This window comes from Culex quinquefasciatus, chromosome 3, assembly GCF_015732765.1.
Source record: "Culex quinquefasciatus strain JHB chromosome 3, VPISU_Cqui_1.0_pri_paternal, whole genome shotgun sequence".
Lineage (NCBI taxonomy): Eukaryota > Metazoa > Arthropoda > Insecta > Diptera > Culicidae > Culex > Culex quinquefasciatus.
Window position 1 is genome coordinate 67,180,602 of NC_051863.1, and position 26,363 is coordinate 67,206,964.

Here is a 26,363-nt window from a genome sequence, read left to right on the forward strand (position 1 = left end):
CATTATTTTATGCAAATTTATGTGATTTTACACTCTGAAATATGTAGCCCATCAGTATGAGAATCCTACTTGACCGAAATGTCAAGCTCATATATGCGTTTATCCTTTCAGATTTTCATCGGTCTGATGGCCGAGTGGGCTAAGGCGCCAGTTCTTACTGTTGGTGCTGGGTTTGAATCCCGTCGGTTGCAACTTTTTTTTTGTGTGTTGCAAAAATTGTACATGCAGTGTGTAATATTAAGTGTTTATTTTGACGAAGGTGATGTGCATGCTTTTGCATGCGATTTTACCATCGGATTTTTTGCTGTGTAGAAAACTTAAATTTTTGAGTTTCTTTTTCTTAAAGCGGCTCTATCTCAGCAACCCGAGGTCCAATCTTCAATGTCTCTTTGACAATTTTATAGCAAATTTTCTGAACTTTTCAAAAAAAATATTTTTAGAAATGGTCACTCATGGTCACTATTTTTAAAAATCGAAAAACTGCAAATATTTCGCTAAAATCGAACTTTCGGTGGCTATATCTTGAATACAGAGCCCTTAATCAAAAAATCTGTAAAGTACTTTTCGATTGCAAATTCAATTTTGCATTAAAAAATAATGTTAAATTTGTATTTGCATGAAACTTCGTATATTTTTCAAACAATGCAGATTTTGTCGCCTAAAACATATAAAAAAATCTCGAAAATCAAAAAATACGTATTTTGGGAAATTGAGTTAAAGGTTCAAACATAATTTTTAAATAAATTTATATTTAGTAAAATATATTCTTCAATGGAATAATGAAACTTTTAAATAATTTCTTAAACTTTCTTCAAATTGTTTAGAATACATATCCCTGAACTTTGCAGAACTTTGATATTTGTTTAACTAATTCCAAATTTTCGAAAAGTTTGAACTTTGGTTTTGGTTCTACAACCCTGGTCTATATTTCTTAAAAGAAACTGAAGAAAAAACCATGTTTTTGGAATTTACAAAAAAAACTGCAATGTAGTTAATTCGCACAATTTGATTCTAACTCTTATCTAATCTCTTCTGATCTAATCTAATCAAAACTAATCGAACACAAGCGCAACCAGTCCGAAAAAGCATCCTGGAAGAACTTGAGGTTAGATTACGCCCAAGTCCTTTCTTGTCAATATTACTGATTGCATTACATCTGAGTAACCCAGAAAATGTACAACAAAAATGAAACCAGCCAGGCCTATTGCGTTGCATTAACCGCAGAGACAGATTGTATAAATGGATCACATTTAACATAATCAACAGAAGAGGAAGGATGCGTAGACTTACCGTAACAATCGCACCGAATCAGTTGTGATGTGGTGTAGGTATAAATTTGACTAATATTATATTTTTGGGAAATTTTCTTTGATTCCAACTTTTATAATGCAAATCAAATAGAAAAAAATAAATTTCATTTACACATACATTTCCAAAGGATCAAAACTTGTTCACTATAGATTTGATATAATTTAATATACAAAAAATAAATAAGTGGCTATAACTTAAAAACGGTAACAAATGTTATGTTGATTTGATTTTACGTCTGAAAATAAAGTGAACAAAGTTTTTCAACTTTCCCAATATCATATCTTTTTCAAAAAAATGGCAGCACTTCGAATGAATTTTGACCAACTTGTGTGGTTTGCAAAACGGCCTCAATTTTGTACTGTCAAGAGGAACCAATTTACTGTAGTATTAAAAATTAAAAATTGTTTTTTTTTTGCAGGAATGAAAAATGTGTGGCTATTGAGGAACTGGAGTTGAAGTCAAGAATTCTTAAGAAAGTTTAAGACAAGATCTTCATTTTTTTGTAATTAGTAATTTTTTGTAAAAGTTGTTTATGGAGTCGATGCGGTTGTGTTGTGTCCTTGTTGCTTGATTCCGTTTGAAAACCTACTGAAGTTGAAAACCTACTGGTTTAGTGAAAATCTTCTTCGTTTGTTGGTTTAGCTTCGCTAGAGTTGGCGATGTTTTTTTCGCTGTACCAGGAAGAGCTGCAGGATTCCAAAATCAGTCAGGGAATTTATGTGCGACATCGCAGAATGACACTCTCGCCGCAGCTCTTTGTCAAAAAGATAAAAGATGAAACTTAACTTAACTATCTCGAAAAGGCACATCGGATAGTCTAGATTAAACTGTATTGACAAATTCAAGCATATTAAATGGAATAAAAATGGTTCAACGAATATCTTTCAATAATAAAATTCGCCATTTTCACATCAGAGTTGCAATTATTCCTTCCACTAAATAGCCCCTTTTCTGAACGGGCCAACAAAACACAAAAAAACGGTTCAAATCAGCCACGCTGGGGTCCAGAATTGCGCGCTGCGGTAGCCAAATGATTAATGATGGCATGTTATTATTATATTTCTCCAACTTTATTATTATTTTCTCGCGCGTTTTGCTTTGCTCAGTCTGTTCGCACTCTTCTCGCCTGTTCTTTGAATGTGTACTTTTTTGTTTCCCATTCCACGTGTCCATCACCGTCTGCCTTAGGGAATGATCGGTCACATGTCGACGATGTTGAAAAAAAAACTAGAGATAACATTTAAAAGGACTTATATTTTCAGGTTTCTTTGAACTGCAATACCAAAATTAAAAAAAAAATTATCAATATTCAATATATTTTAATGAAACGACTTTTTGAAAGAGAACTACAGATGAAGAGCAGCAAAGCCAAAAAATAAATAAAACCGATAGGAGATATCGCTCGAAAGGCAAGAGCTGCACCTCTCAGAATCAGCTGCTACTGGTGTTTATGACGAGGTGCAATAAAAGGGTGAATGATTTAGGATTAAAGCTCCCGACCAAGAAGAGGCCGGGACAGTGCAATTTTGTTGGGACATGGTGCTGCCGGTGCAATATTTTAGTGACTTTTTCGTTTCTCAGCTATGGTAATTGTGTTTTTCATACTACATATTTGAAAGTGTCCTTTCAATTGAATTAATATCTTAATAATAATTTCAAAAGTTATAGAAATACCAATTTTCAGTAAATTGAGACGAACTTGTGTATGGAAAAACGGCACTTGGCGATTGTACCAAATACCCATATGTTTTTGAATTTTTTTTTTTTTTTTTTTGAACGCTGGTCTTAACGCCAAAATTTTAGTCACAAATTTACTAACACATTCAAAGAATGTTTACATGGCAGCTGCGGACTGGATTGCATCAGATCTGCTATCTCTTTCAAGCTAAAGTTTTTTGTCATGCTGGTGTGCTTTTTTTACCACTCGATATGTCAGCCAACATATTTTGCAGGGACTGTGACAGCTCGAGTTCGATCATTGTTTGCATTATGATAATGTGATGAGGAGTTCGCCATTTTTGGGTTAAAATATACATATTTTTCAGTGATCCTAGAAACCCTTTTTCAGATAGTTTTACATAAATCCGTAATAACAGTTCAATAGGGCGAATCTGCGATTGTAAACAAGCAGTCTTTCCTTTTTGCTCAAGTGACAATTCACGTCAAGTAAGAGGGGGGTAGACTGTTTGTTTACAATTGCAGATTTGCCCTATAGAACTGTTACTACGGAAATGTTCTCATATCCAGGTTTTTAAGCGAAGATGGCGTTCGAAATGGTGAACGTCTGAAATGTCAAAATCGCGCAGTAGCACCAACATTAGAAACAAATGTGGCTGTCATGCCATGGTACACTTTTTTCATAATGTTGGTATCACCGAGTGATTTTGACATTTCGGGCGTTCATCATTCGAACGCCATTTTCGTTTAAAAACCTTGATTGACCTGAACCTGAAATAAAATTTGCATTGACCTTATGTTGAAAATAAAACTTGAAATAAGCTGAAAGAAATACACATTTTTAATGACTTTTTTAAGTTCAGTCATATTTAAAAACACAATAATTTTACAAGCATTTTTTTGCAGTTTTTTCAGTTTTTTTAATCAGAAAATTCATGTTTTATATAAATCAAGCAAAACATTGTAAATGGGCCACTGTGAGTTTGTAAACATATAGTGGATGTTTACAATAGGAGTACTATTTGTTTACAAACTCACACTGGCCTACTTACATTGTTTTGCTTGAAATAATTAAAAAAACGTATATTTTGCTGAGCAGTAGTATTGGGACCGGAGACAAGGTCGGTGGAGTCGGGCCTTGAAGAAATTCCGAAATCAAAGTCGTTAAATTTTGATGGAGAGCCGGAACCTGATAATTTTCAACAAATTTACATGGATTGGAGTTGGTGGAGTTTTTGGAGTGTTGAAGTCGGAATAGCAAAATTTGCATAAAGCGAAGTTGGAGTCGCTACATAAGCTATCCGACCCCGAGTCAAATTGAAATTACAAACAAACAATTATAAATCTAGAACAATTGGTTTGCTTTTCGAGTGTTCATGAGTACCCCTGATTAGAGGCGGTTTCAAAAACAGCCAAAAAGCAAAAAAATAAAAATTTGTTTTTGGACCTTTTGAAAGAAAAAAAAACTCAAAAATGCACAATTTTTAGCAACTCTTGAAAAAAAGATTCACAAGATGCTCGCATCTGTTTCGTTTAGCGCCAAAATCTAAAATTTCATTCAAAACCAAAGAGACCAACTGCAGCGAGGTCATTCTTTTTTTCTTGCTTTGCTGATGAGCTGAAATCGTAAACAAAACAAACCAAAAAGCATAAAAACAAGTATGCGTTTGTCTGTCAAACAAGTTTCCACGTGTGAGTGCAATCTAATAATTTGCTGTTCCCACGAACACATCAGCAAAACAGAGAGAAACAACACCAACACAATCATGCAACTTGTACGCAATCGCACAAACACCACCACAATCTCAACTTCTGTGCGAGCAATTTCCTGAAAAATCTCTTCTGTCCGCCCGTCGAACCGTAAATTACCCACCAAAATGTGAAGATAAAAGGTTTCACTCACCGTTTCACTGCACGCACGATTTCACGCCCGTGTCACACGCGCACCTCAATCACTCACGATTTCACAGATTTTGCCCCGTTCATTCACACTCGTCCGTTACCGTGTATCGATACACACGCTTCACTACACTGACGAAATTTTGACGTTTACAACTCACGGGGTCTGGCCTGCTTTTTGCCTTGCCACCACACGCGATCATCAGTCAGTCACTTTGGTTGTTGTTGTTGTTGTTTTTGTTGTTGCGGCGTTGCCGTAGCTGTCAGCTTGTGAGGCCCTGTGCGATGAGACCACGAGGGACGAACACCAACGGATTACTAGATGACGACGGGCCCCGATGTGGAGGGAAACGTTGCCGTCTCGACAGTTCCACTCCCCTACCGAACAAGACTTTACATGACTTTGCGGTGTTTGAGTGTTTGTGTGCGTTTTGAAGGGGTAGTGGTCTTCGTGAAGGGGAAGTTCGTGTTGGAAAGGGGCGTGGAGTCCTATTCGGCTGTGTTATTGTGGTGGGGAATCGATTTAAAAGTCACCTAGGAGAGGGGGTTACACATATGTCAAACCATTTACTCTTCTTCTTGTTCGTTTCTTCAAACTTATTCATTGGATTGGAATGTGCTTGTGGAAGTGGCGCAGTTATTCATATTTTTTCTGCCCAACAGTCACTTACACAGAAATAAAAATCTTTTACGATTGCGCACTTAAAATGACGGCCGCGACGCGGCGTTGTCGAATCGCGCGCGTCGGCTTGGGTGGGAAAAAGACAGATGATGCAAAATGTCACGTTGCCGTACTTTCCAACTGGGAGCCAGTTTAGATTGTAGGACGTGGCTCAAGCGCGCTTGGTTACGTTCATGGGTGGGATTGGTATCTTCTTTTTGTCGTTGCTCTTGTTGACTTTTTGATAATTTCATTGCTGGAGTGGAATAGCCAGATTTTAAAACGATACTGTGAGTCATTTTGAAAGGCAATGGCTGGAAGTTTCGAGCTGCCATTGTAATTCTTAACCAATACAGTTCAGATTAAATCAGATTAAATTTTATTATCAGAAATCTTGATTACTAGTAATTTGAAACCTCGAACTTTTTCACATTTGAAATCTTGCTTGAAGTTTTTTAACGCGTTGAGTTAAATTTAATTTATTTTGGTCAAGACAGTGGCCTTGAGAGCAACTCTCTCTTCTCAAGATTTCTTCCGTTTTTTCTGCTTTGATGAAGAAAGTGGCTCTATTGCTCACTGTTTTGTATGAGTTAACAATTATTTCAACATGTTCTAACAAAAGTAGTGCAGCTGTAAGTTTCAATTTTCAATCGATTTTTGATCTTTAAAAAGCATTGGAAAGAAGAAATCTTAAAATTTAAGGAAATTTTGGGGCTAGAAGTTTGATTTATTTTTTAAAACTTTGCCAAAGCTTTAAATCATCTTGGGTCAATTTTGGCTGTGTTTTTCACTATTTATTTTCTTTTTTTTTAAGATATGCATATTGTTGTTTCATATCCAAGACTACGCATCTACGCATTTTTTCTACAATTTTAATGATAATGTTATCATTCTATATCAGAAAATGTGTAAAACAAGCAAAAAATTAAAAAGTCGCACAGTAAAAAATTGTGTAAATTTGGAATGTTGAACCTACCTTAATTTTGACTGAAAAAGTGCCATTACACCAGAAAAGTGGTAAAATTACAGATTTTCAGAGGTAAAATTACACACATTTTTTCTGACATTTATAATCATAAATTTTGATCATTTAAAATTGATGTACCACTTCCCAGATGTAATATTACCATAATTTTTTTTACTGTGCAAATTTTCCAAAACAAAATTTGAGCATGACAGGATTACCAGGAGCCTAGAGTGCCCAATATACGGTCCAATATTATCCTACTCTTGAAATTGACTATATTTTTTTAATGCAATGGAACTGATAATATTGTTGATTTTCATCACAATAAAATTTTCAAGTTTGAAGTATATCATCAGTTTTTTTTTATTCAAATGCTCTTCCTTTGAAGCCTATTAACTTTTGATTTGAAATACTGAACTGCCGCTCTAATCGAGTCCGTCCCATATGTAAAAACAGCAAGCCGAGAAAAAACGCAAGTAAATTTTGTCCGACCCATAAGGTTACGTGTTAGAATTTTACGAAAAAGTGTATTTTCTACGGTTTTATGGAACAAAAATCTTAATTTATTGGTCATTCTGATAGTTCACATGATTTCGAACCAAACTGCATCATTACCTCAAAATTGACAAAATTACATATGGGACGGACTTGATTTGAGCGGCAGTGAAAAGGACGTAAAAGAGGAGGGATAATAAAGAGGGATTTCGAATATGAAGCTATATTTTATCACAAAACACTTTTGACATGATTGAAGTTTTGCTGCTATCAAAATTTTGCAAAATGTCTAAGAATTTATACGCATTTTTTCCTGGTTTGAGGTTTCAAAACATGTTCTTTAGTTTAAAAATTTAACATTTGATAAGAAATGAATAAAATAAACATATTACGATAACTTTATGAATAATCGATCCATTTATTTTGTTTTAAAATGAAAATTTATAATTTATGTAGATTTGTTGAGGCTATATTTTAACATTTTTGGGACATAGAAAAAAAATTGCATTGACGTTCTGTGTAATGTAAATACAAAATAAACATGAGGCTATATTTTAACATTTTTGTGACATCTAAAAAATAAAATAATCGAAAAGAATTTTAGTTGCGGATGTATATATTTTAATATTCTTGTTTCGGCAGTGCGTGGCCGAATGGTTACGCTGTCCGCTTTGTAAGCGGTTGATTCTGGGTTCGATTCCCATCTGTTGCAACCTTCCATCGGATGAGGAAGTTAAATGTCGGTCCCGGCCTTGGTTGTTAGGCCGTTAAGTCATTCCAGGTGTAGGAGTCGTCTCCATGCCATAAGTACAAACAACACACCAAACCAAGCCTACTCCGGTGGAATCGCTGGCGGCGGTTGGACTCACAATCCAGGGTCGTCAGTTCAAACACTGGGGTGGAAGGTTCCTTGGAGTAGAAAGAGGTTTTGGGTGCTCTCCCCATTCAAGCCTTCGGACTCCTAGGTCGAGCAGAAACTTGCAATAGAGACCACAAAATACCCGGGGGTCGTTAATGGGGATGGTTTGTTTTGTTTTGTTTTTTTTTAGTTGAGGCTATATTTTAACATTTTTGTGACATAAAAAAAATGCATTGACGTTCAGTGTAATGTATTTACAAAATAAACATGAGGCTATATTTTAACATATAACATAAAAATGACATAAAAAAATAAAAATAAAAAGAAAAGAATTTTAATTGCGGATATATATTTCTTATTTTTAAATTGTGATATTTTTGTTTCAAAATTATTTAAATAAAATCGTGCTTGCCATTTCATATAAACTGACTATATTTCATGTAAATTGTCATTTGAGGTAAAGGGATACACTATTGCTTACAAAAGTGATGTGCCCTTTTGAAATGTTAGTCTCCAAATTATGAGACAAAACATTATTTTCTTTTAAAATTGGACTGTTAAAATAACTTATTAAATTGATAAATTGGCATCTGTCACCTATATTTTGAGTTTAGCCCTAATTTGATTCACATTAAACCTTACATTTTTGCCTTAAATCATGTATGAAAGTAAAAAAAACTATGCTTGCTAATATTTTTTCTGCGTTATATATAATAGGATGTAACAAAAATGACTTTTTGGCGGGCATTCAGGGGTTTGTTCCGGTGGGCATACTGAGCCTAAATCCCAAATATGAGCTTGATTGGACGTAACAGGAGCTGGCGCTCCGCCCTTCAATTTTAAATGGGATTTAACCCGTAAAAAAAGATTTTTTCAAAAATGTCTATTTTTGAGGCATTTTGGCCACCAATGCGTTTACCAAAAACATCACTGGCATGTAGGCCAGATCCTTGCGCATCTTTTGGTATATATAACATTGAAGTTTGGAGCATCCTGGAGCTCGGTACAGACCTTCAAAGTTTGGCATTTTTTCGAAAAATCGGTCCCAGCAAAATCAAATGGCGTCTCGGGCGTCGCGAGGTGCGACGCATATCTTTTTTGCCGGGGCCGATTTTTCGAAAAAATGCCAAACTTTGAAGGTCTGTACCGAACTCCAGGAAGCTCCAAACATCAATGTTATATATACCAAAAGATGCGCAAGGATCTGGCCTACACGCCAGTGATGTTTTTGGTAAACGCATTGGTGGCCGAAATGCCTCAAAAATAGACATTTTTGAAAAAATCTTTTTTTACGGGTTAAATCCCATTTAAAATTGAAGGGCGGAGCGCCAGCTCCTGTTACGTCCAATCAATATAACTTATAACACGTTTCATTAAAATTTAAATTTTTCAATGCCAAAAAATAAACCTTCTGTTATAAAATGTTTGGTCTGTTTATCGAATTGAAATGGCTAAGCAGTTTGATGACTCTTAAAAATGATAACCATGTGAATGAAAAAAAATATTTTCAGCTGCTAAAAATTATTGTGCAACCTAGGGGTTAGACAGAATAAATGTTTTTAATATTCGTCAACCTATTGAGGGCGGTTTTGATATTTTCTTCAATACTTTAACGAACAGTTGGGCTGACGTTTCCACCGTGTAGTGTTGGACCTTGAGTATATTAGACAGCTATTATTTTCAACAAAAACACTAGCAAAACATATTTTTTTGAGTCGCTCAAAACAGGTAACTTTAAAATATTTCAAAGCAAGCCGTAAATCCTCAAAAATTGTCTACTGATTGATTCAAAAGGTGCCACTTCTCCGGTAGTTCATGATCTCAACAAGTGTCCCAAAGCAGAAAGCCGGTTCCAACTTGATCGTATAGTACACAACTTAAGGAAAATCAAACAGGTTGGACACCCATGGATAAAGGTGTTATTATTGTACATAGGATTTAAAATGTGCATGAAGAATTAACTCAAAAGGCGATGAAAGTGAACTTCTAAGAGAAATTTGAACAAATATATTTTTTTCCTCGATTTTCTCTCAGTCTCAGTTTCAAGACCAAAAGTAAATTTTATTGATCTCGCTTATAACGAAAAATAAACTTTTTGTTACAGTATGAACGACAAAATAATAAAAAAAAAATTCTTTTAATTGAATTTTGCTAATTTTGTTTGGAAAACACAACATGTGTAACGTGAAACTAAATCACAAAACAATATCAAGTGTTTTGAAGTAAGAAATGTACTTCTATACTTGTTTTTTCCTGTTCTCCTAAGCCAGAGTTGAAGGAAAAGATATAATGATTTTCAACAACGTTCAAAATATCAATTGAAATTACATTGAAATACAAACCAAAATGATTAACCCTCAACAACTCAACCCTTTTCCTGACTAAAAACTTCCAATTATTTTATTGTGTATCAGAAGCCTTTAGGCAGAATTCATACAATTATTGATTTGGTGAATTGACTTTGTAAATGTTTAAAAATCGTATTTTAGATGTGTTTTGACTTCTATTTTAGAAGTCAAAATTACAATACAGAATTTTTTTTTGTGTCAAGGACTGTTAACACAATTTGTGATGAATTATGATAAATGAAAAAATATAACAGAAAATGTGGGACACAAGTAAAATAAAGTCAAGGGCAAGGTCAAGGGTATGGAAAAAAAAAACAATCCAGAAAGAAAAGTTAGTATTAAATTTTATGGTCATTCAGTCCACTCAAGTCGGGAAATCGGTAAAAGTCTGGAATTTGCCAAAATTCGCGAAAACTGTGAATTTGCAGAGGAGGTCAATCATTTACGTTCGATTCCCATCTGCTGCAACCTTCCATCGGATGAGGAAGTAAAATGTCGGTCCCGGCCTTGGTTGTTAGGCCGTTAAGTCATTCCAGGTGTAGGAGTCGTCTCCATGCCATAAGTACAAACAACACACCAAACCAAACTTACTCCGGTGGAATCGCTGGCGGCGGTTGGACTCGCAATCCAAAGGTCGTCAGTTCAAACACTGGAGTGGAAGGTTCCTTGGAGTGAAAAAGGTTTGGGTGCTCTCCCCATTCAAGCCTTCGGACTCCTAGGTTCGAGCAGAAACTTGCAATAGAGACCACAAAAGACCCGGGGGTCGTTAATGTTTGGATGGTTTGATTTTTGTCAATCATTTACATAAACTAGTGTTTAAAAAATTGCTAACATGCTTTTCCTTTTTATTTTTGGGTAATTAATCAACTCTTAACTTAGTAATTTAATATCTCGTGAATTAAAAAGGAAAACGTACGTTATCCATTAGTGGACCCATTCCTATAGTGGACCCTCAGAAGGGTTTTTGATGAAAAATTCAACAAAATCACAATTTTAAGCGTGTTGTTGTCTGCAAATCTTTTATTTGGCATGTTTAGCATAATTTAAAACAATGTTGACTGACATTGAATTGTCCTTTTTGCCTAAAATAAGTGTTTTGAGTTCGACATCTGAAATCAGCCATGGCCACTAGGATTTTCACAACAAACTGCATCTATATTTTATGATTGAATCAACTATCCAATCATTTTTTGACTGATTATTTAACTTCAGCAAGTCGAAATAATGTAAGTTTAAGGAACATTACTTAAATAAAGCAAAGAACTGCGCATTTTCGAGCAAAAATGAGGGGGGTCCAATATAAGACAACGAAAATCCAAACTTTTCCAAAAAAGGACCCCAGTTAATTTAACCTTCAAAAATGAAGAAAACTGTGTATTTAAGCATAAGTTTCTCTTAAACATACAATAAATGCTTGTTGTTATCAACCTAAACGCATATTTTTTTTTCAATTATTAGTATAAATATATGTAGCTGTTTTCATGTTAAAAGTACCAAAAATGCTGAAGCCGTAAGAATTTATAATTATTCAAAACTATAGTTAATTGTACTTAACTGAAGCATCATAATTGTAGTTTGAAATGATATTTTATAATACAAAATCAATGACAAAACTTTTTTTTTAATAAACATGCGTGGTTTTATCAGCAACTGTAAAAAATATATTGTCTGTTAGGTTTATTTGTTGTTAAAAGCCAAATTTGTTAACAAAACTATTTGTATATGATGAAAAATGAGCAAAATCAATCTTTTATTCATTATATCTATTCAGCAATTTCCCACGAAAACAGCATGGAAAAAAACAAAAGTGCTCGGATCGGGTTCAAAAATTTTCTGGGGGTTCCCTGGCCGAAATAATTAGACCCGTATTTTTTTGTTTGGCCATTAGGATGACCTATGCCGTGTTAGGGTGGTCTGAAAAATGGCCATTTTCGTCGATTTTCGCAAAAACCACTTTTTTCGAAAAATCATAACTCCTCGCCATTTTAACCGATTTCAACTGTCTTACACGCAAATGAAAGGTGATAAGTTGGCCTTTCAATGAAAAATAGTAAAAAGTTTGGAAAATCTAGCCTAACATATGAAAAGTGCATATGAAACTTTAAAATGCCGTTTTGACGGTGTCTGGACCAAAGAGCCTATGTCTGGAAATATTTTTATCGGATTTCCCGGACATTTTGACATAACATACTAAAGAATGGGAAGAATTCATTAACAGGATTCCGAGATATGATTTTTTTGAAAATAAAATCCGTGTTTTTCGACGCGCCGCGCACAAAAACCGGAAAATGACGAAATCGGCAAAATATCAACTTTTTTCACTAAAACTATGATAACTTTAAAATTTCAGCGATGACCTATAGATGTTTGGGTACCAATTTTTTTGTAATTAAAAGACTTTTGGTACCCAGACATGCATAGGTCATCGCTGAAATTTTGAAGTTATCGCAGTTTTAGTGAAAAAGTTGATTTTTTGCCAATTTTTTGCGCGCAGCACGTCCAAAAACACGGATTTTATTTTCAAAAAATCATATCTTAGAATCCTGTAAATGAACTCCTCCCATTTTTTGGTATGTTACGTAAAAATGTCCGGGGAATCCGATAAAAATATTTCCAGACATAGGCTCTTTGGTCCAGACGGCATTTTAAAGTTTCATACGCCCTTTTCATATGTTAGGCTAGATTTTTGAAACTTCTCACTATTTTTCATTAAAAGGCCAACTTATCACCTTTCATTTGCGTATAAGCACGGGTATGAATCTTCAAGCAATTTCAATATGGCGACTTGTATCAGAAGAAAGTGAGGCATTTTCGCTAGTTCTCACTGTTCTGTGTTCTGCGTGCACGTCCGCAAACATCGACCACACACATACTAACGCAAAGCGCCACCAAGAGGCAAAAGGTGAATACGAAAATTTTTGGCACTTTCGTTAAAAATATGCGGTTTTGCAAAAACAAATAACAAAACCAACTTTTAAGTGTAGTTCAACTGTCAAACTTGTAATTCGTTGCTGATTTGCTCGAAAATGTGTTAAAAATAATAAGTTTTTTTGCAGCACCCCTTTTGGACGGACATTTCTGTTGTCACCTTCTGGTTCCTTGGATTGGCCATGGAAAATTTCACAGTGTAATAAACAGGGCAGCTACCACCACGTGGCGCCACTGTTTCGAATGAGAAAATGATACAGGTTTTTCAGACGAGTTTCAATCCCGTGGTATAAGACAATTGAAATCGGTTAAAATGGCGAGGAGTTATGATTTTTCGAAAAAAGTGGTTTTTGCGAAAATCGACGAAAATGGCAATTTTTCAGACCACCCTAACACGGAATAGGTCATCCTAATGGCCAAACAAAAAAATACGGGTCTAATTATTTCGGCCAGGGAACCCCCATGCATCAAAACATCAAATATCGGTTAAATTTGGTATAAAAATAACAGTTTGCCTATAGTGAACCCGGGTCCGCTTTAGGAAAAGGGCAAAATACACGTCTTTTTCAAATGGCTATTTTTCTGCTCAAAAACAAATAACTGATGAAACAAACAGTCAAAATTCTTCAAAAGACTTCAGATTTCATCGTTTTGTACTAAGGGTTTTGAAAAAGTGCTACAAATATTGAAAATTTGTGAAAAATGTGCTTCGGCTCTACTAGGGGGTCCATTAATGGTTAAATTACCCTATTATATCGTTTATTTCTTATTTTGGCTATGATTTTTGCTCATAGTAACACCAGTTAGTGGGGGATTTTTTGTGTCGAGAAATCAATACAGTTTTTTTTTTAATTTTATCATATCGTATTTCCTTTATGAGCAGTTCTCTCAGATTTCGGTCATTCGATTTTTTTTGTAATTTTTAATCCGACTGAAACTTTTATGGTGCCTTTGGTATGCCCAAAGAAGCCATTTTGCATCATTAGTTTGTCCATATAATTTTCCATACAAATTTGGCAGCTGGCCATACAAAAATGATGTATGAAAATTCTAAAATCTTTATCTTTTGAAGGAATTTTTTGATCGTTTTGGCGTCTTCGGCAAAGTTGTAGGTATGGATATGGACTACGCTGAAAAAAATGATACACGGTAAAAAAATTTCAGTGATTTTTTATTTAACTTTTTGTCACTAAAACTTGATTTGCAAAAAAACACTATTTTTTATATGTTTTAGAGGACATCAAATGCCAACTTTTCAGAAATTTCCAGGTTGTGCAAAAAATCTTTGAGCAAATTATGAATTTTTGAATCAATACTGATTTTTTCAAAAAATCGAAAAATTGGCCGCAAAAATTTTTAAACTTCATTTTTCGATGTAAAATCAAATTTGCAATCAAAAAGTACTTTAGTGAAATTTTGATAAAGTGCACCGTCTTCAAGTTAAATCCATTTTTAGGTGACTTTTTTGGAAATAGTCGAAGTTTTTCATTTTTTTAAATTAGTGCACATGTTTGCCCACCTTTGTAAAAAATATTTTTGAAAAGCTGAGAAAATTCTCTATATTTTGCTTATTCGGATTTTTGAAAAGCTGAGAAAATTCTCTATATTTTGCTTATTCGGACTTTGTTGATACGACCCTTAGTTGCTGAGATATTGCCATGCAAAGGTTTAAAAGCAGGAAAATTGATGTTTTCTAAGTCCCACCCAAACAACACGCCATTTTCTAATGTCGATATCTCAGCAACTAACGGTTCGATTTTCAATGTTAAAATATGAAACATTCGTGAAATTTTCCGATCCTTTCGAAAAAAATATTTTCAAAATTTTTAAACCAAGACTAACATTTTAAAAAGGCGTAATATTCAAATGTTAGTGTTTTTTTTGCAAATCAAGTTTTAGTGACAAAAAGTTAAATAAAAAATGACCAATTTTTTTTTTACCTTGTTTCATTTTTTTTCAGTGTAGTCCATAGCCACACCTACAACTTTGCCGAAGACACCAAAACGATCAAAAAATTCCTTCAAAAGATACAGATTTTAGAATTTTCATACATCATTTTTGTATGGCCAGCTGCCAAATTTGTATGGAAAATTATATGGACAAACTAATGATGCAAAATGGCTTCTTTGGGCATACCAAAGGCACCAAAAAAGTTTCAGTCGGATTAAAAAATACAAAAACTAAAATTTAAGAAAAAATACCGATTTTGTAGAGAATTGCTCTTATGTTTTCTTTATTTTATTTTTTTCATCGACAGATCCCAACCATGCTGCTCCGATATCTTGCTTCCACCGGCAAACTCCTCCGCCACAAACCAATCCCGTCGTTAGCACGCCAACTATCCTCAACCCACCGAGAGATCCCAGCGCTAACCAAGGAACGCTACCCGGTCCAGCGTGGCCAGTTCGCCGAAGTGACCAATGGAGACATTGCCAAATTTGAGTCCATCCTCGGCGGCAGCCGGGTTCTCACCCAAAGTGAGGACATTCAGGGCTTCAACATCGACTACCTGGGAAGTGTCCGCGGGTACAGTCGGGTGGTCCTGAAACCAAAGAGTACCGGTGAAGTAGCGGAGATAATGAGGTACTGCAACGAGCGGAGGTTGGCAGTTTGTCCTCAGGGTGGCAACACTGGTCTGGTCGGCGGATCGGTTCCGGTATTTGATGAGGTTGTCCTTTCGCTACAGTTGATGGACAAAATCGAGCAGATCGATGAGTACTCGGGGATTCTGGTCTGTCAGGCAGGGTGTGTGCTGGGAACTCTGGAGGAGAAAGCCAACGAGAAGGGACTGGTGATGCCGCTGGACCTGGGAGCAAAAGGATCTTGTCACATTGGCGGGAATGTTTCCACAAATGCTGGAGGGTTGAGACTGGTCCGCTATGGGAACCTTCACGGATCGGTTCTGGGAGTTGAAGCAGTCACAGCTGAAGGTCGCATCATGGACCTGATGTCCAACTTTAAAAAGGACAACACTGGCTACCATCTGAAGCATCTCTTCATTGGATCCGAAGGAACGCTTGGAATCATCACCCGGCTGTCGATCTTTTGTCCCACGGCATCGAAGTCGGTCAACGTAGCTTTTCTGGGGCTGGAAAGCTTTGACGCTGTTAGGAGTACCTTCCTGGCGGCCAAACGGGGTCTCGGAGAAATTCTTTCGTCGTGCGAGATGATCGATGACCTGTCGCTGGAGGCTAGCACAACGCATTTCAATCTGCAGTAAGTTAACACAACAAACGTATTCATAAAATCAGTTGTACAAATTATTCCATTTGTCCTTTCCCTAAGTTATTTTTTCGTAAATCAATTCTCATAACACTTAAAATATGTAATTAATTACTAATTTTTTTGTTATTCTTTTAATTTACACTTTTTAAGTTTGCTCGGCATTTGATTCGTCATGACCTAATCTCACCCTCAGAACCAACGTCACCCCTGATTATTTTTCAATTAAAGATTGGATATGTTTTGTTTTTAAATCGCCTAAAAAACAATGTTTATTTATTATTCTAATTGTTCACAATTTTAAAGCAACCAATTGAACAAGTACAAAAAAGTATGAAGTTTTCCAACACAAAATTAATAACAATTGAATTAATGTGACCTTAACAAAAATAGTTGTGATCATTTTTTTACTGAGCAATTCTCTACGAAATCGGTCTTTTTTCTTCAATTTTAATTTTTGTATTTTTTAATCCGACTGAAACTTTTTTGGTGCCTTCGGTATGCCCAAAGAAGCCATTTTGCATCATTAGTTTGTCCATATAATTTTCCATACAAATTTGGCAGCTGTCCATACAAAATGATGTATGAAAATTCAAAAATCTGTATCTTTTGAAGGAATTTTTGATCGATTTGGTGTCTTCGGCAAAGTTGTAGGTATGGATACGGACTACACTGGAAAAATAATACACGGTAAAAAAATTTGGTGATTTTTTATTTAACTTTATCACTAAAACTTGATTTACAAAAAACACTATTTTTAATTTTTTATTTTTGATATGTTTTAGAGGACATAAAATGCCAACTTTTCAGAAATTTCAGGTTGTGCAAAATCATTGACCGAGTTATGAATTTTTAATCAATACTGATTTTTCAAAAATCGAAATTTTGGTCGTAAAATTTTCAACTTCATTTTCGATGTAAAATCAAATTTGCAATCAAAAGTACTTTAGTGAAATTTTGATAAAGTGCACCGTTTTCAAGTTATAGCCATATTTAAGTGACTTTTTGAAAATAGTCGCAGTTTTTATTTTAAAATTAGTGCACATGTTTGCCCAGTTTTGAAAAATATTTTTGAAAAGCTGAGAAAATTCTCTATATTTTGCTTATTCGGACTTTGTTGATACGACCTTTAGTTGCTGAGATATTGCAATGCAAAGGTTTAAAAACAGGAAAATTGATGTTTTCTAAGTTTCACCCAAACAACCCACCATTTTCTATCGTCAATATCTCAGCAACTAATGGTCCGATTTTCAATGTTAATATATGAAACAATTGTGAAATTTTCCGATCTTTTCGAAAAAAATATTTTCAAAATTTTCAAATCAAGACTAACATTTTAAAAGGGCAAAATATTGAATGTTTGGCCTTTTGGAAATGTTAGTCTTGATTTGAAAATTTTGAAAATATTTTTTTCGAAAAGATCGGAAAATTTCACAAATGTTTCATATATTAACATTGAAAATCGGACCATTAGTTGCTAAGATATTGACGATAGAAAATGGTGGGTTGTTTGGGTGAGACTTAGAAATCATCAATTTTCCTGTTTTTAAACCTTTGCATTGCAATATCTCAGCAACTAAAGGTCGTATCAACAAAGTCCGAATAAGCAAAATATAGAGAATTTTCTCAGCTTTTCAAAAATATTTTTTTCAAAACTGGGCAAACATGTGCACTAATTTTAAAAAATGAAAAACTGCGACTATTTTCAAAAAAGTCACTTAAATATGGCTATAACTTGAAAACGGTGCACTTTATCAAAATTTCACTAAAGTACTTTTGATTGCAAATTTAATTTTACATCGAAAATGAAGTTGAAAAATTTTACGACCAAAATTTCGATTTTTGAAAAATCAGTATTGATTAAAAATTCATAACTCGGTCAATGATTTTTGCACAACCTGGAAATTTCTGAAAAGTTGGCATTTTATGTCCTCTAAAACATATCAAAAATAAAAAAATTAAAAATAGTGTTTTTGTAAATCAAGTTTTAGTGACAAAAGTTAAATAAAAAATCACCAAATTTTTTTACCGTGTATTATTTTTTCTAGTGTAGTCCGTATCCATACCTACAACTTTGCCGAAGACACCAAATCGATCAAAAATTCCTTCAAAAGATACAGATTTTGAATTTTCATACATCATTTTTGTATGGACAGCTGCCAAATTTGTATGGAAAATTATATGGACAAACTAATGATGCAAAATGGCTTCTTTGGGCATACCGAAGGCACCAAAAAAGTTTCAGTCGGATTAAAAAATACAAAAAAAATCGAATGACCGAAATCCTAGAGAACTGCTCTACTATCATTTCATTTTGTTTTCTTATTTATTAAATTTTCAATACGAAAATTGTGCGATGATCCTTAAGTGTATCGAGCTGTCAAATCTGCAACATGGATTTAAACTTTCTGTGAAGTTTTCCATGGCACTTGAAAAATTTTAACCACGGACGTGGTTTAACTCCATGTTGCACGCACACACTCTCACAACTCTCATGGACTTATGGAATCCAAAGGTCACTTATGTCGGGTTTTCACCTCATAAAATGGATGTTCCATTCTAGTACTTAGTACTATAGTATTTATGTTCCATTTTAGTTCTTAGTACTATTGTTAATTTGATTTGGTTAACCGCGGTGGATTTTTTTGAAATAATTCGTCAAAAATCCACCAAAGCATCTACCACATTGATTTGAACACAACATACATGTTTTTAACCCCATATTTTGAGTTTTTCAAATTTCAAAGGAGCACTTTAATCAGCTCACATTAATTTAATATGCATTCCCTTGCATTTAGAATAATTTTTGACATTCTAAAACAACTGAAGTAGTGTAGGGTAGGGTAGGGTGGATTTAAACTTTCTGTGAAGTTTTCCATGGCACTTGAAAAATTTTAACCACGGACGTGGTTTAACTCCATGTTGCACGCACACACTCTCACAACTCTCATGGACTTATGGAATCCAAAGGTCACTTATGTCGGGTTTTCACCTCATAAAATGGATGTTCCATTCTAGTACTTAGTACTATAGTATTTATGTTCCATTTTAGTTCTTAGTACTATTGTTAATTTGATTTGGTTAACCGCGGTGGATTTTTTTGAAATAATTCGTCAAAAATCCACCAAAGCATCTACCACATTGATTTGAACACAACATACATGTTTTTAACCCCATATTTTGAGTTTTTCAAATTTCAAAGGAGCACTTTAATCAGCTCACATTAATTTAATATGCATTCCCTTGCATTTAGAATAATTTTTGACATTCTAAAACAACTGAAGTAGTGTAGGGTAGGGTAGACACTTTTGGTTTTTAACTTTCAACGATTTTGTATTTTTTTTTTCATCAGCATGTTTTAATGAGTTTTATGTTGCATTTTGTTTCTTTTAATCTGCGCATCATGATGGTGTTTACAGCTAAACAAGAAAAGTTTGCTTCAATTTTATGAAAAATGAGAGTTATTTTGATAGAATAATGTATTCGGTTTTTATTTTTTCGAGGTATCTCTAGAAATTGATTGATGAAATTTTAATGGCAGGAATTTCTCGATACGATTGAATTGATAGTCAAACACTTATTGCAAGTTTTAGCTCACTGGAGGTAGATTCAAAACACATGTGTTGGCACATTTTCGTCATTTTCGTGAATTACAAATAGCGAGTTTTCGTCATATTTGAATGAAACTACGATTGCGTTCAGTTCAACGTTTTTATTTATAACAACAAAAAATAATACTTTTTGTCACTTTTTTCACTTTATTGCGGGAACGTCTTCCACATATTTTTTATTTATTTTTATTTTTTAACCCCGTTTTACGGTACTAATGATTGCAAAACAACTGTGTGTTTCTGAAACACTTTTTTCATTCAAATGTTGATACTTTTGCTTGTTATTTTTATTTTAAACAAAAGTGTGTGTAACTTTGCGAAGTTTTAGCAGATTTTTTATGTTTTGAACAATTTTGGGAAGGAAATTATAACTGCTTAGTAATAGTATTCGTTCCGTACAATTTTTCGGCCGAAAAATTCAATTGCTTTAAAAAAAAAAGCCATTCCTGACGGTCAGCGCACTATTTTATTAAAACAAAGGGGTTCAAATAACAGCTTTAATTACATTTTAGTATAATTTAAAGCAAATGTCAGCAAATGTCTGTCTGCCTGTGTGGATCAATCGGACCGCGCACTGGACTCACAATCCAGAGGTCGCCGGTTCGAATCTCGGGGCGGACGCAAAAAATTCTAAGTGTAAATATAGGTATTCGGTGCCCTCTCCCCGTGCCCATACCTTCACACTTAGGAGACCCGGGAGGCGGAGTCTTGTTGCAAAAAGAACGATACACGCCTGTGGATCCGTTGACGAAACCGCAAGGTTTAAGAGGGCCACATTATAAGGTGTTACGTCGATTCCGTTGTCAGATGTTTTTCAATAATTGTTTTTGAGTTTCTCACCTTACTGAGGAAAGGCTATAAAATCACTCGAAAAACGAAATTCTTTATTTGACTTCCTAGACCCAACTTCATGTATACTAGGGTGTTTCATCCAAAACCAAAAGTTCTCAGAATCAGGCAAACCGAGGTTCCCCTAGTAGAGGATACCCATAGGGACTCTCATGCCAAATATCAGCCCATTTGGTTGAGAATTGGCCTGTCCCCAGCGGTTTAAAGTTTACATGGAAATTACTATGGGATTTTTGTGATTTTCGTTCAATCGTTCCTACAGGTCTGGGGACAACATGGATTCACTCGGAATAAAGACAGGTGTGTAGGGGATGGTCCAATGAACACATTCCAGAAGGAATTAGGCTTGTCCATTCTGTCCCCAAGGTGCGCATTGGATCGACGTCCGGTGTCTCCAAAACCAACGATTCATCCTTCAAAAGCATCGCATTTCCTTAGTATGCTATGACGGCTAGGTGAAAACCACGACGCCCCATATGAGACGGTGAACACGTGGAGGGACATCGATTGCATTATTAACACAAAATCATCATTTTACGTTATTTAGAATAGTTGAAATTCTTCCAGGAACAACAATAATTATAATTTTAGTACTTTAAAGAATATTTCTGAGCCAAAACTCGAGTAGATGCTCTGCCACGTGTTCACCGTCTGACATGGGGCGTCGTAATTTTCTCCTAGCCGTCATAGCATACTAAGGACAATGCGTACATTTGAAGGGTGAATCGTTGATTCTGGAGACACCGGACGTCGATCCAATGCGCACCTCGGGGACAGAATGGACAAGCCTAATTCCTTCTGGAATTTGTTCAGTGGACCATCCCCTACACACCTGTCTTTATTCCGAGTGAATCCATGTTGTCCCCAGACCTGTAGGAACGATTGAACGAAAAGCACAAAAATCCCATAGTAATTTCCATGTAAACTTTAAACCGCTGGGGACAGGCCAATTCTCAACCAAATGGGCTGATATTTGGCATGAGAGTCCCTATGGGTATCTTCTACTAGGGGAACCTCGGTTTGCCTGATTCTGAGAACTTTTTTGTTTGGCTGAAACACCCTAATGTATACTTATCGACTAAGAATCACATTCTGAGCAAATGTCTGTGTGTGTGGTGGGATGTTGATCAAAAAAATTTGCACTAGATTATCTCGGCACTGGCTGAACCGATTTGGACAAGGCATTCGATCCGTCTTGGGGTCCCATAAGTCGCTATTGAAAATTGTAAAGTTTAGTAAAGTACTTCAAAAGTTATGCTAAAAAACGATTCTAACAAATGTCCGGAAGATTGTAAAAAGGGTGGTTTTTGTAAGAAACCTTGTCATGTTACACATTTTTAGAAAGGTATTCGAAAGACCTTTCCAACGAGTTCAAAAGATTGAAGATCTGACAACCCTATCAAAAGTCATTAATTAATTTATTTATTTATTAAACCATCCGACCACATGGTCTTAATGACCCTATCAAACCCTAAAGTTATGCGCACTTAAGTGTTATTTATGAAATTTTTAGAAGCCGGACTCATATATTTCGATGAAAACGTTGTCCGGATCTATCATGCGACCTGTCGATGGATAGGTGATCAAAAGACCTTTCCAACGAGTTGAATAGATTGAAGATCTGACGACCCTATCAAAGTTATAATCACATGGAATGATGGAGATCTAACTAACCAATCTGATGAAAAGTCCGCCCTTTTGTATCTATTTTGGATAGCATTACCCTCTGAATGTGAGAAAGGCATCAACCACCTAAGGGTGGATTAAGAAACGTTTTTTTAAAATATAGTTTGAATTACCAAATTAAAAGCTTTTAAAAAATATAGAACGGTTTAATCCTAACAATTTTTTTTTAAAGCTCTTGAAATTTCCTTTCCAAAATTACCTTAAACATTGATTATGATGAATCATTGCAAAGTTATCCGCTGTTTTGTAAATGCAAACCTGTCAAAAAATACAATTTTGAAAAAATGTTTCAGTTTAGTGCCAGTTTAGTTTAGTGTGTTGACGAAATTTTCCCTCAAAAACGTTTACAATGTTGTTGATTTAGGATACATTTGCATCTAAGAAGAAAAAACAGATTTTTCTGAAGAACGATTTTTCTGAAGAAATATCCTGTACAATCTTTAAAAAAAAATCTAAAAAAAAAGAGTTGTTTTAGACCCTTTGGCGAAATATATCGATTCGACCCGTAACATGTCGGGTGCCAAATATCAGACTTGCCGATTTTTTTTATCTTAAGTTTGTTCTACGAACCACACCGTGTTTAATTTCGTTGTTTATACTTTCTTTTCTTTTTTTTATTTGAAAAAAAAATCAGGGTAACAATATATTTTCTGAAGTACCAAACCTAATTTTTTTTTAAATATGTTACATTTATTATATATATTATTGAATTTAATACCTTTCTTAGGTCACCGATAGAAAAGTATCCTTTCTATATGTTAATCGAGACTTCCGGAAGCAACATGAATCACGATGAGGAGAAGCTAACAAATTTTCTGGAATCTTCAATGGAACAAGGCATAGTCCTAGACGGTACCGTTACCAACGAACCTACAAAAATGAGGGTAAGATCTCGTCATCGCATCACTGCAACACGAATGTCACCTGCCAATCCCATCTTTCCAGAACATCTGGAAGCTCCGTGAACTGATCGCTGACAGTCTCATCAACGATGGCTACTGCTTCAAGTACGACATTTCGCTTCCGTTGGACAACTTTTACGACATCGTGCTGGCCGTGCGGGACCGGGTTGGTCCGCTGGCAACCAAGGTCACCGGCTATGGGCACGTGGGCGATTCGAACCTCCATCTGAACGTGTCGTGTGAAAAGTTTACGCCTGAGATTTACAAACTGTTGGAACCGTTTGTGTACGAGTACACGTCCAAGCTGAGGGGAAGTGTCAGCGCTGAGCACGGGATTGGGTTCCTCAAGACCAAGTACCTGAAGTACTCGAAGCAGCCGGAATCGTTGGCGTTGATGCAGCAGATGAAGCAGATGATGGACCCCAACGGAATTTTGAACCCCTACAAAGTGCTTCCTCAGGCTTAGAGTTGCGTATTGTGCAAATGAGATTTTTTTTTTGTATGGAAATAAAGTGATATAAATTAATATTCAAAAATAACCGGTTCCGTGGCTTAATGGTTACGACTTCTGCCTCATGAGCAGAAGGTTCAGGGATCAAATCCCAGCTGGTACCTTTGATATTTGGAATCAGGAATTTGAACTTTGAATATGAACAAAAACGAAAATGAATCAGGTGAGATTCGAACTCACACCTCTGGATTGGTGGTCTGGGACGCTAAGCAGTCGGCCATCAGAAGGATTACTCTCTAGCAGTGAAGTGTTGAAACATGTTATCTTCTCATATTAAATACGCGCTGATCCCTGATTTGCCTGAGGGGATTGGAAGTCTAAATATAGATCGAGATTCCTTCAGATGCTTGCTTCTATGTTTAGGCGGGGCCGAACAATGCCCAGCGACCTCGGAATTGGACCGAAAGGAGCTCTGTCATTCTGAAATGGGTCGTTGGAAGCAGCGCGAGGGCTATCACCACCTAATACCCGGGACTGAAATAATTTGTATCAGCATTCGGCATATACAAAGTCTGATACAAATTATACTTTCCCATAATATCGCTACCGGTTAGCGGGTATTGGATTGGACCACACACACACACATATAAATTAATATTCAAAAATAAATAAACAAACAGATGTGTTGATAAAAGCACGGTTTTAATTATTCAACAATTGGATTGTTATATTTATGCAGTTTCCTATGTATAAGGGACAGTTTGCGCGACCTCGTCGGTTTGCGTCTCATTTGATGAGAAAACCTGGAAATTGTTGTAGGGGTTGGACAAACGCTCCAAATAACATATTGCGGGTTTGTTTATTGTGCTAAATGGCAATCTAAGTGAAAAAATATATAATTTAACTCATAAATGACGAACTCTTCGGCACAGTGTCCTGATGCAAACAAAGGTCGAGCTCGAGCTGTCACTGTCCCTGCGAAATATGTTAACTGTCATCGGACGGTTAGGCTTAAAAATACCAGTTTATAAGTCGCATGACAAACAACTTTTGCGAGAAAGAGAAAGTAGATTCTGATGCAAACAAACCAACTTGTGACACTCAGAGGTGTCAATGTGGTAGTAAATTTTTGACTAGAAAGGAAGTGAGCAGGCAAGTTTCTATCAAAAGTTTTACAAAAGAAGTAGTGAAAATCAACCAATTGGATGGATTTAGGAGCGAGTGCGTAACCAGCCAAACTTATGAGAATTTCCTTTATGTAAAAAAAAAAACACACAAGTTCACTCCAAAGATTTATTTAATGAAGCAACAATTTCGTCTCCTCATGCAGCTGTCGAACGGTACCTATTTACATTCTAAGGAAATGTTTGATAAATCTAGCCTTTTTGTAAGCTCTTGAACGATGAACTTCAAGATATTGAACAAACTAAACGCAACGTATCTGTTAATGGCTGGTGGTCATAGATTATACATAGTTATTAGCCAAGCTACTCTATCACGCTGAGAGTCATTACTTTTCGATAACAAGTTTATCTGCTTGGAATAGCTGCCCGACGAGTGCCTGCAAACACAACCAATCAGCATTATTTAGCAAATATTGTGAAATGAGTTCATTACCTGACGCTTGATGATGCCCAGATTCTTCTGGGCGTACTCCATCTGACCCTCAATTTTGGTCGCATCCGTAAGGCTTTTGTTCTCCCGGAAGGCGTCCCGAATCCGCCGAAGGGCGTACATTCTACGGTGAGTTGAAAATATTGTTGTTGTTGCAATACTAATTTAAGAGGCCGATTATCTTACCGGTAGTTGTACGAGCTGAACTTCTCCGATTCGCGCAGCATTTGTTTGTACAGCGAAAGGACCTTCATTTTGTGAGTACCGCTGGCCATGAACCGTGCACCGAGGAGCTATGAATAAGCTTGTTGGGTAAGTTATTCAGGTGTGGAATAATGTTGCACAAAGTTGTAACACTTGATTATTACATCAACACGCGATAGCAACACCGAACCTCACAAGAGTGATTACGAGAGAATGAAGCGAGCAAAACAACAAACTGGGATGACGTTTGGCGTCATGTGCGCAGTAGTTCCGGTTGTCACATGTAGGAGGGGCTACGGTTGTCTAGAAGATGACTGGAAGGCCTTTTTTTAGGAAAACTTTGTCAAGATTTTCAATTTTATATGCCGTGAGAAGTGTTACACAATTTCATCTCTCGTCTTCATCAATTCGAAAAAAATGGAGTAAAGAAATCAACACATTGGCAGCTGTCATCGTGCTTTTGAAGAAAATTAGGTTCTTTGTCCCCTAAATAATGTGAATCGTGTTTACCGTGTAATAAGTACTCAAAACAGACTAATTCGTGCAGAATCGTGTATTGAATAACAGCCGTATAAAAAGAGGCGCTTGTTTATGTTTACGTTGTAGACAGTCGCGAATGTACGTTTGTGCTAAAACAGCTTGGTGGAATCCGGAACAGGGTAAGACACGACGAAAACGA

At 35.7% G+C, this 26,363-nt stretch overlaps 2 protein-coding genes across 3 annotated transcripts in view; one reads left to right on the forward strand and one right to left on the reverse strand.

Annotated features, from left to right (window-relative positions):
* Positions 1-24,580, forward strand: part of LOC6032508 (D-2-hydroxyglutarate dehydrogenase, mitochondrial) — a 45,065-nt gene extending 20,485 nt beyond the window's left edge. Inside the window, exons 2-5 of one of the 2 annotated variants that reach the window (XM_038264478.1) lie at positions 15,403-16,361; positions 23,241-23,397; positions 23,459-23,930; positions 24,511-24,580. In XM_038264478.1, coding sequence (XP_038120406.1) covers positions 15,412-16,361; positions 23,241-23,397; positions 23,459-23,881 — 1,530 coding nt within the window. In that variant the 5' untranslated portion in view covers positions 15,403-15,411 and the 3' untranslated portion in view covers positions 23,882-23,930; positions 24,511-24,580. Of the gene's footprint in view, positions 1-15,402; positions 16,362-23,240; positions 23,398-23,458; positions 23,955-24,510 lie in introns of those variants that run through there. The other variant, XM_038264477.1, reaches the window with a different exon arrangement.
* A 565-nt stretch (positions 24,581-25,145) lies between these two features.
* LOC6032507 (LYR motif-containing protein 4) lies at positions 25,146-25,900 on the reverse strand. The gene is made up of 3 exons (XM_001843043.2): positions 25,667-25,900; positions 25,484-25,604; positions 25,146-25,427 (listed from the first exon to the last, which is right to left on the reverse strand). Exons 1-3 carry the CDS (start codon positions 25,753-25,755, stop codon positions 25,377-25,379), a joined length of 261 nt encoding a protein of 86 aa, XP_001843095.2. The 5' UTR covers positions 25,756-25,900; the 3' UTR covers positions 25,146-25,376.
* Between the last annotated feature and the right edge of the window lie 463 nt (positions 25,901-26,363).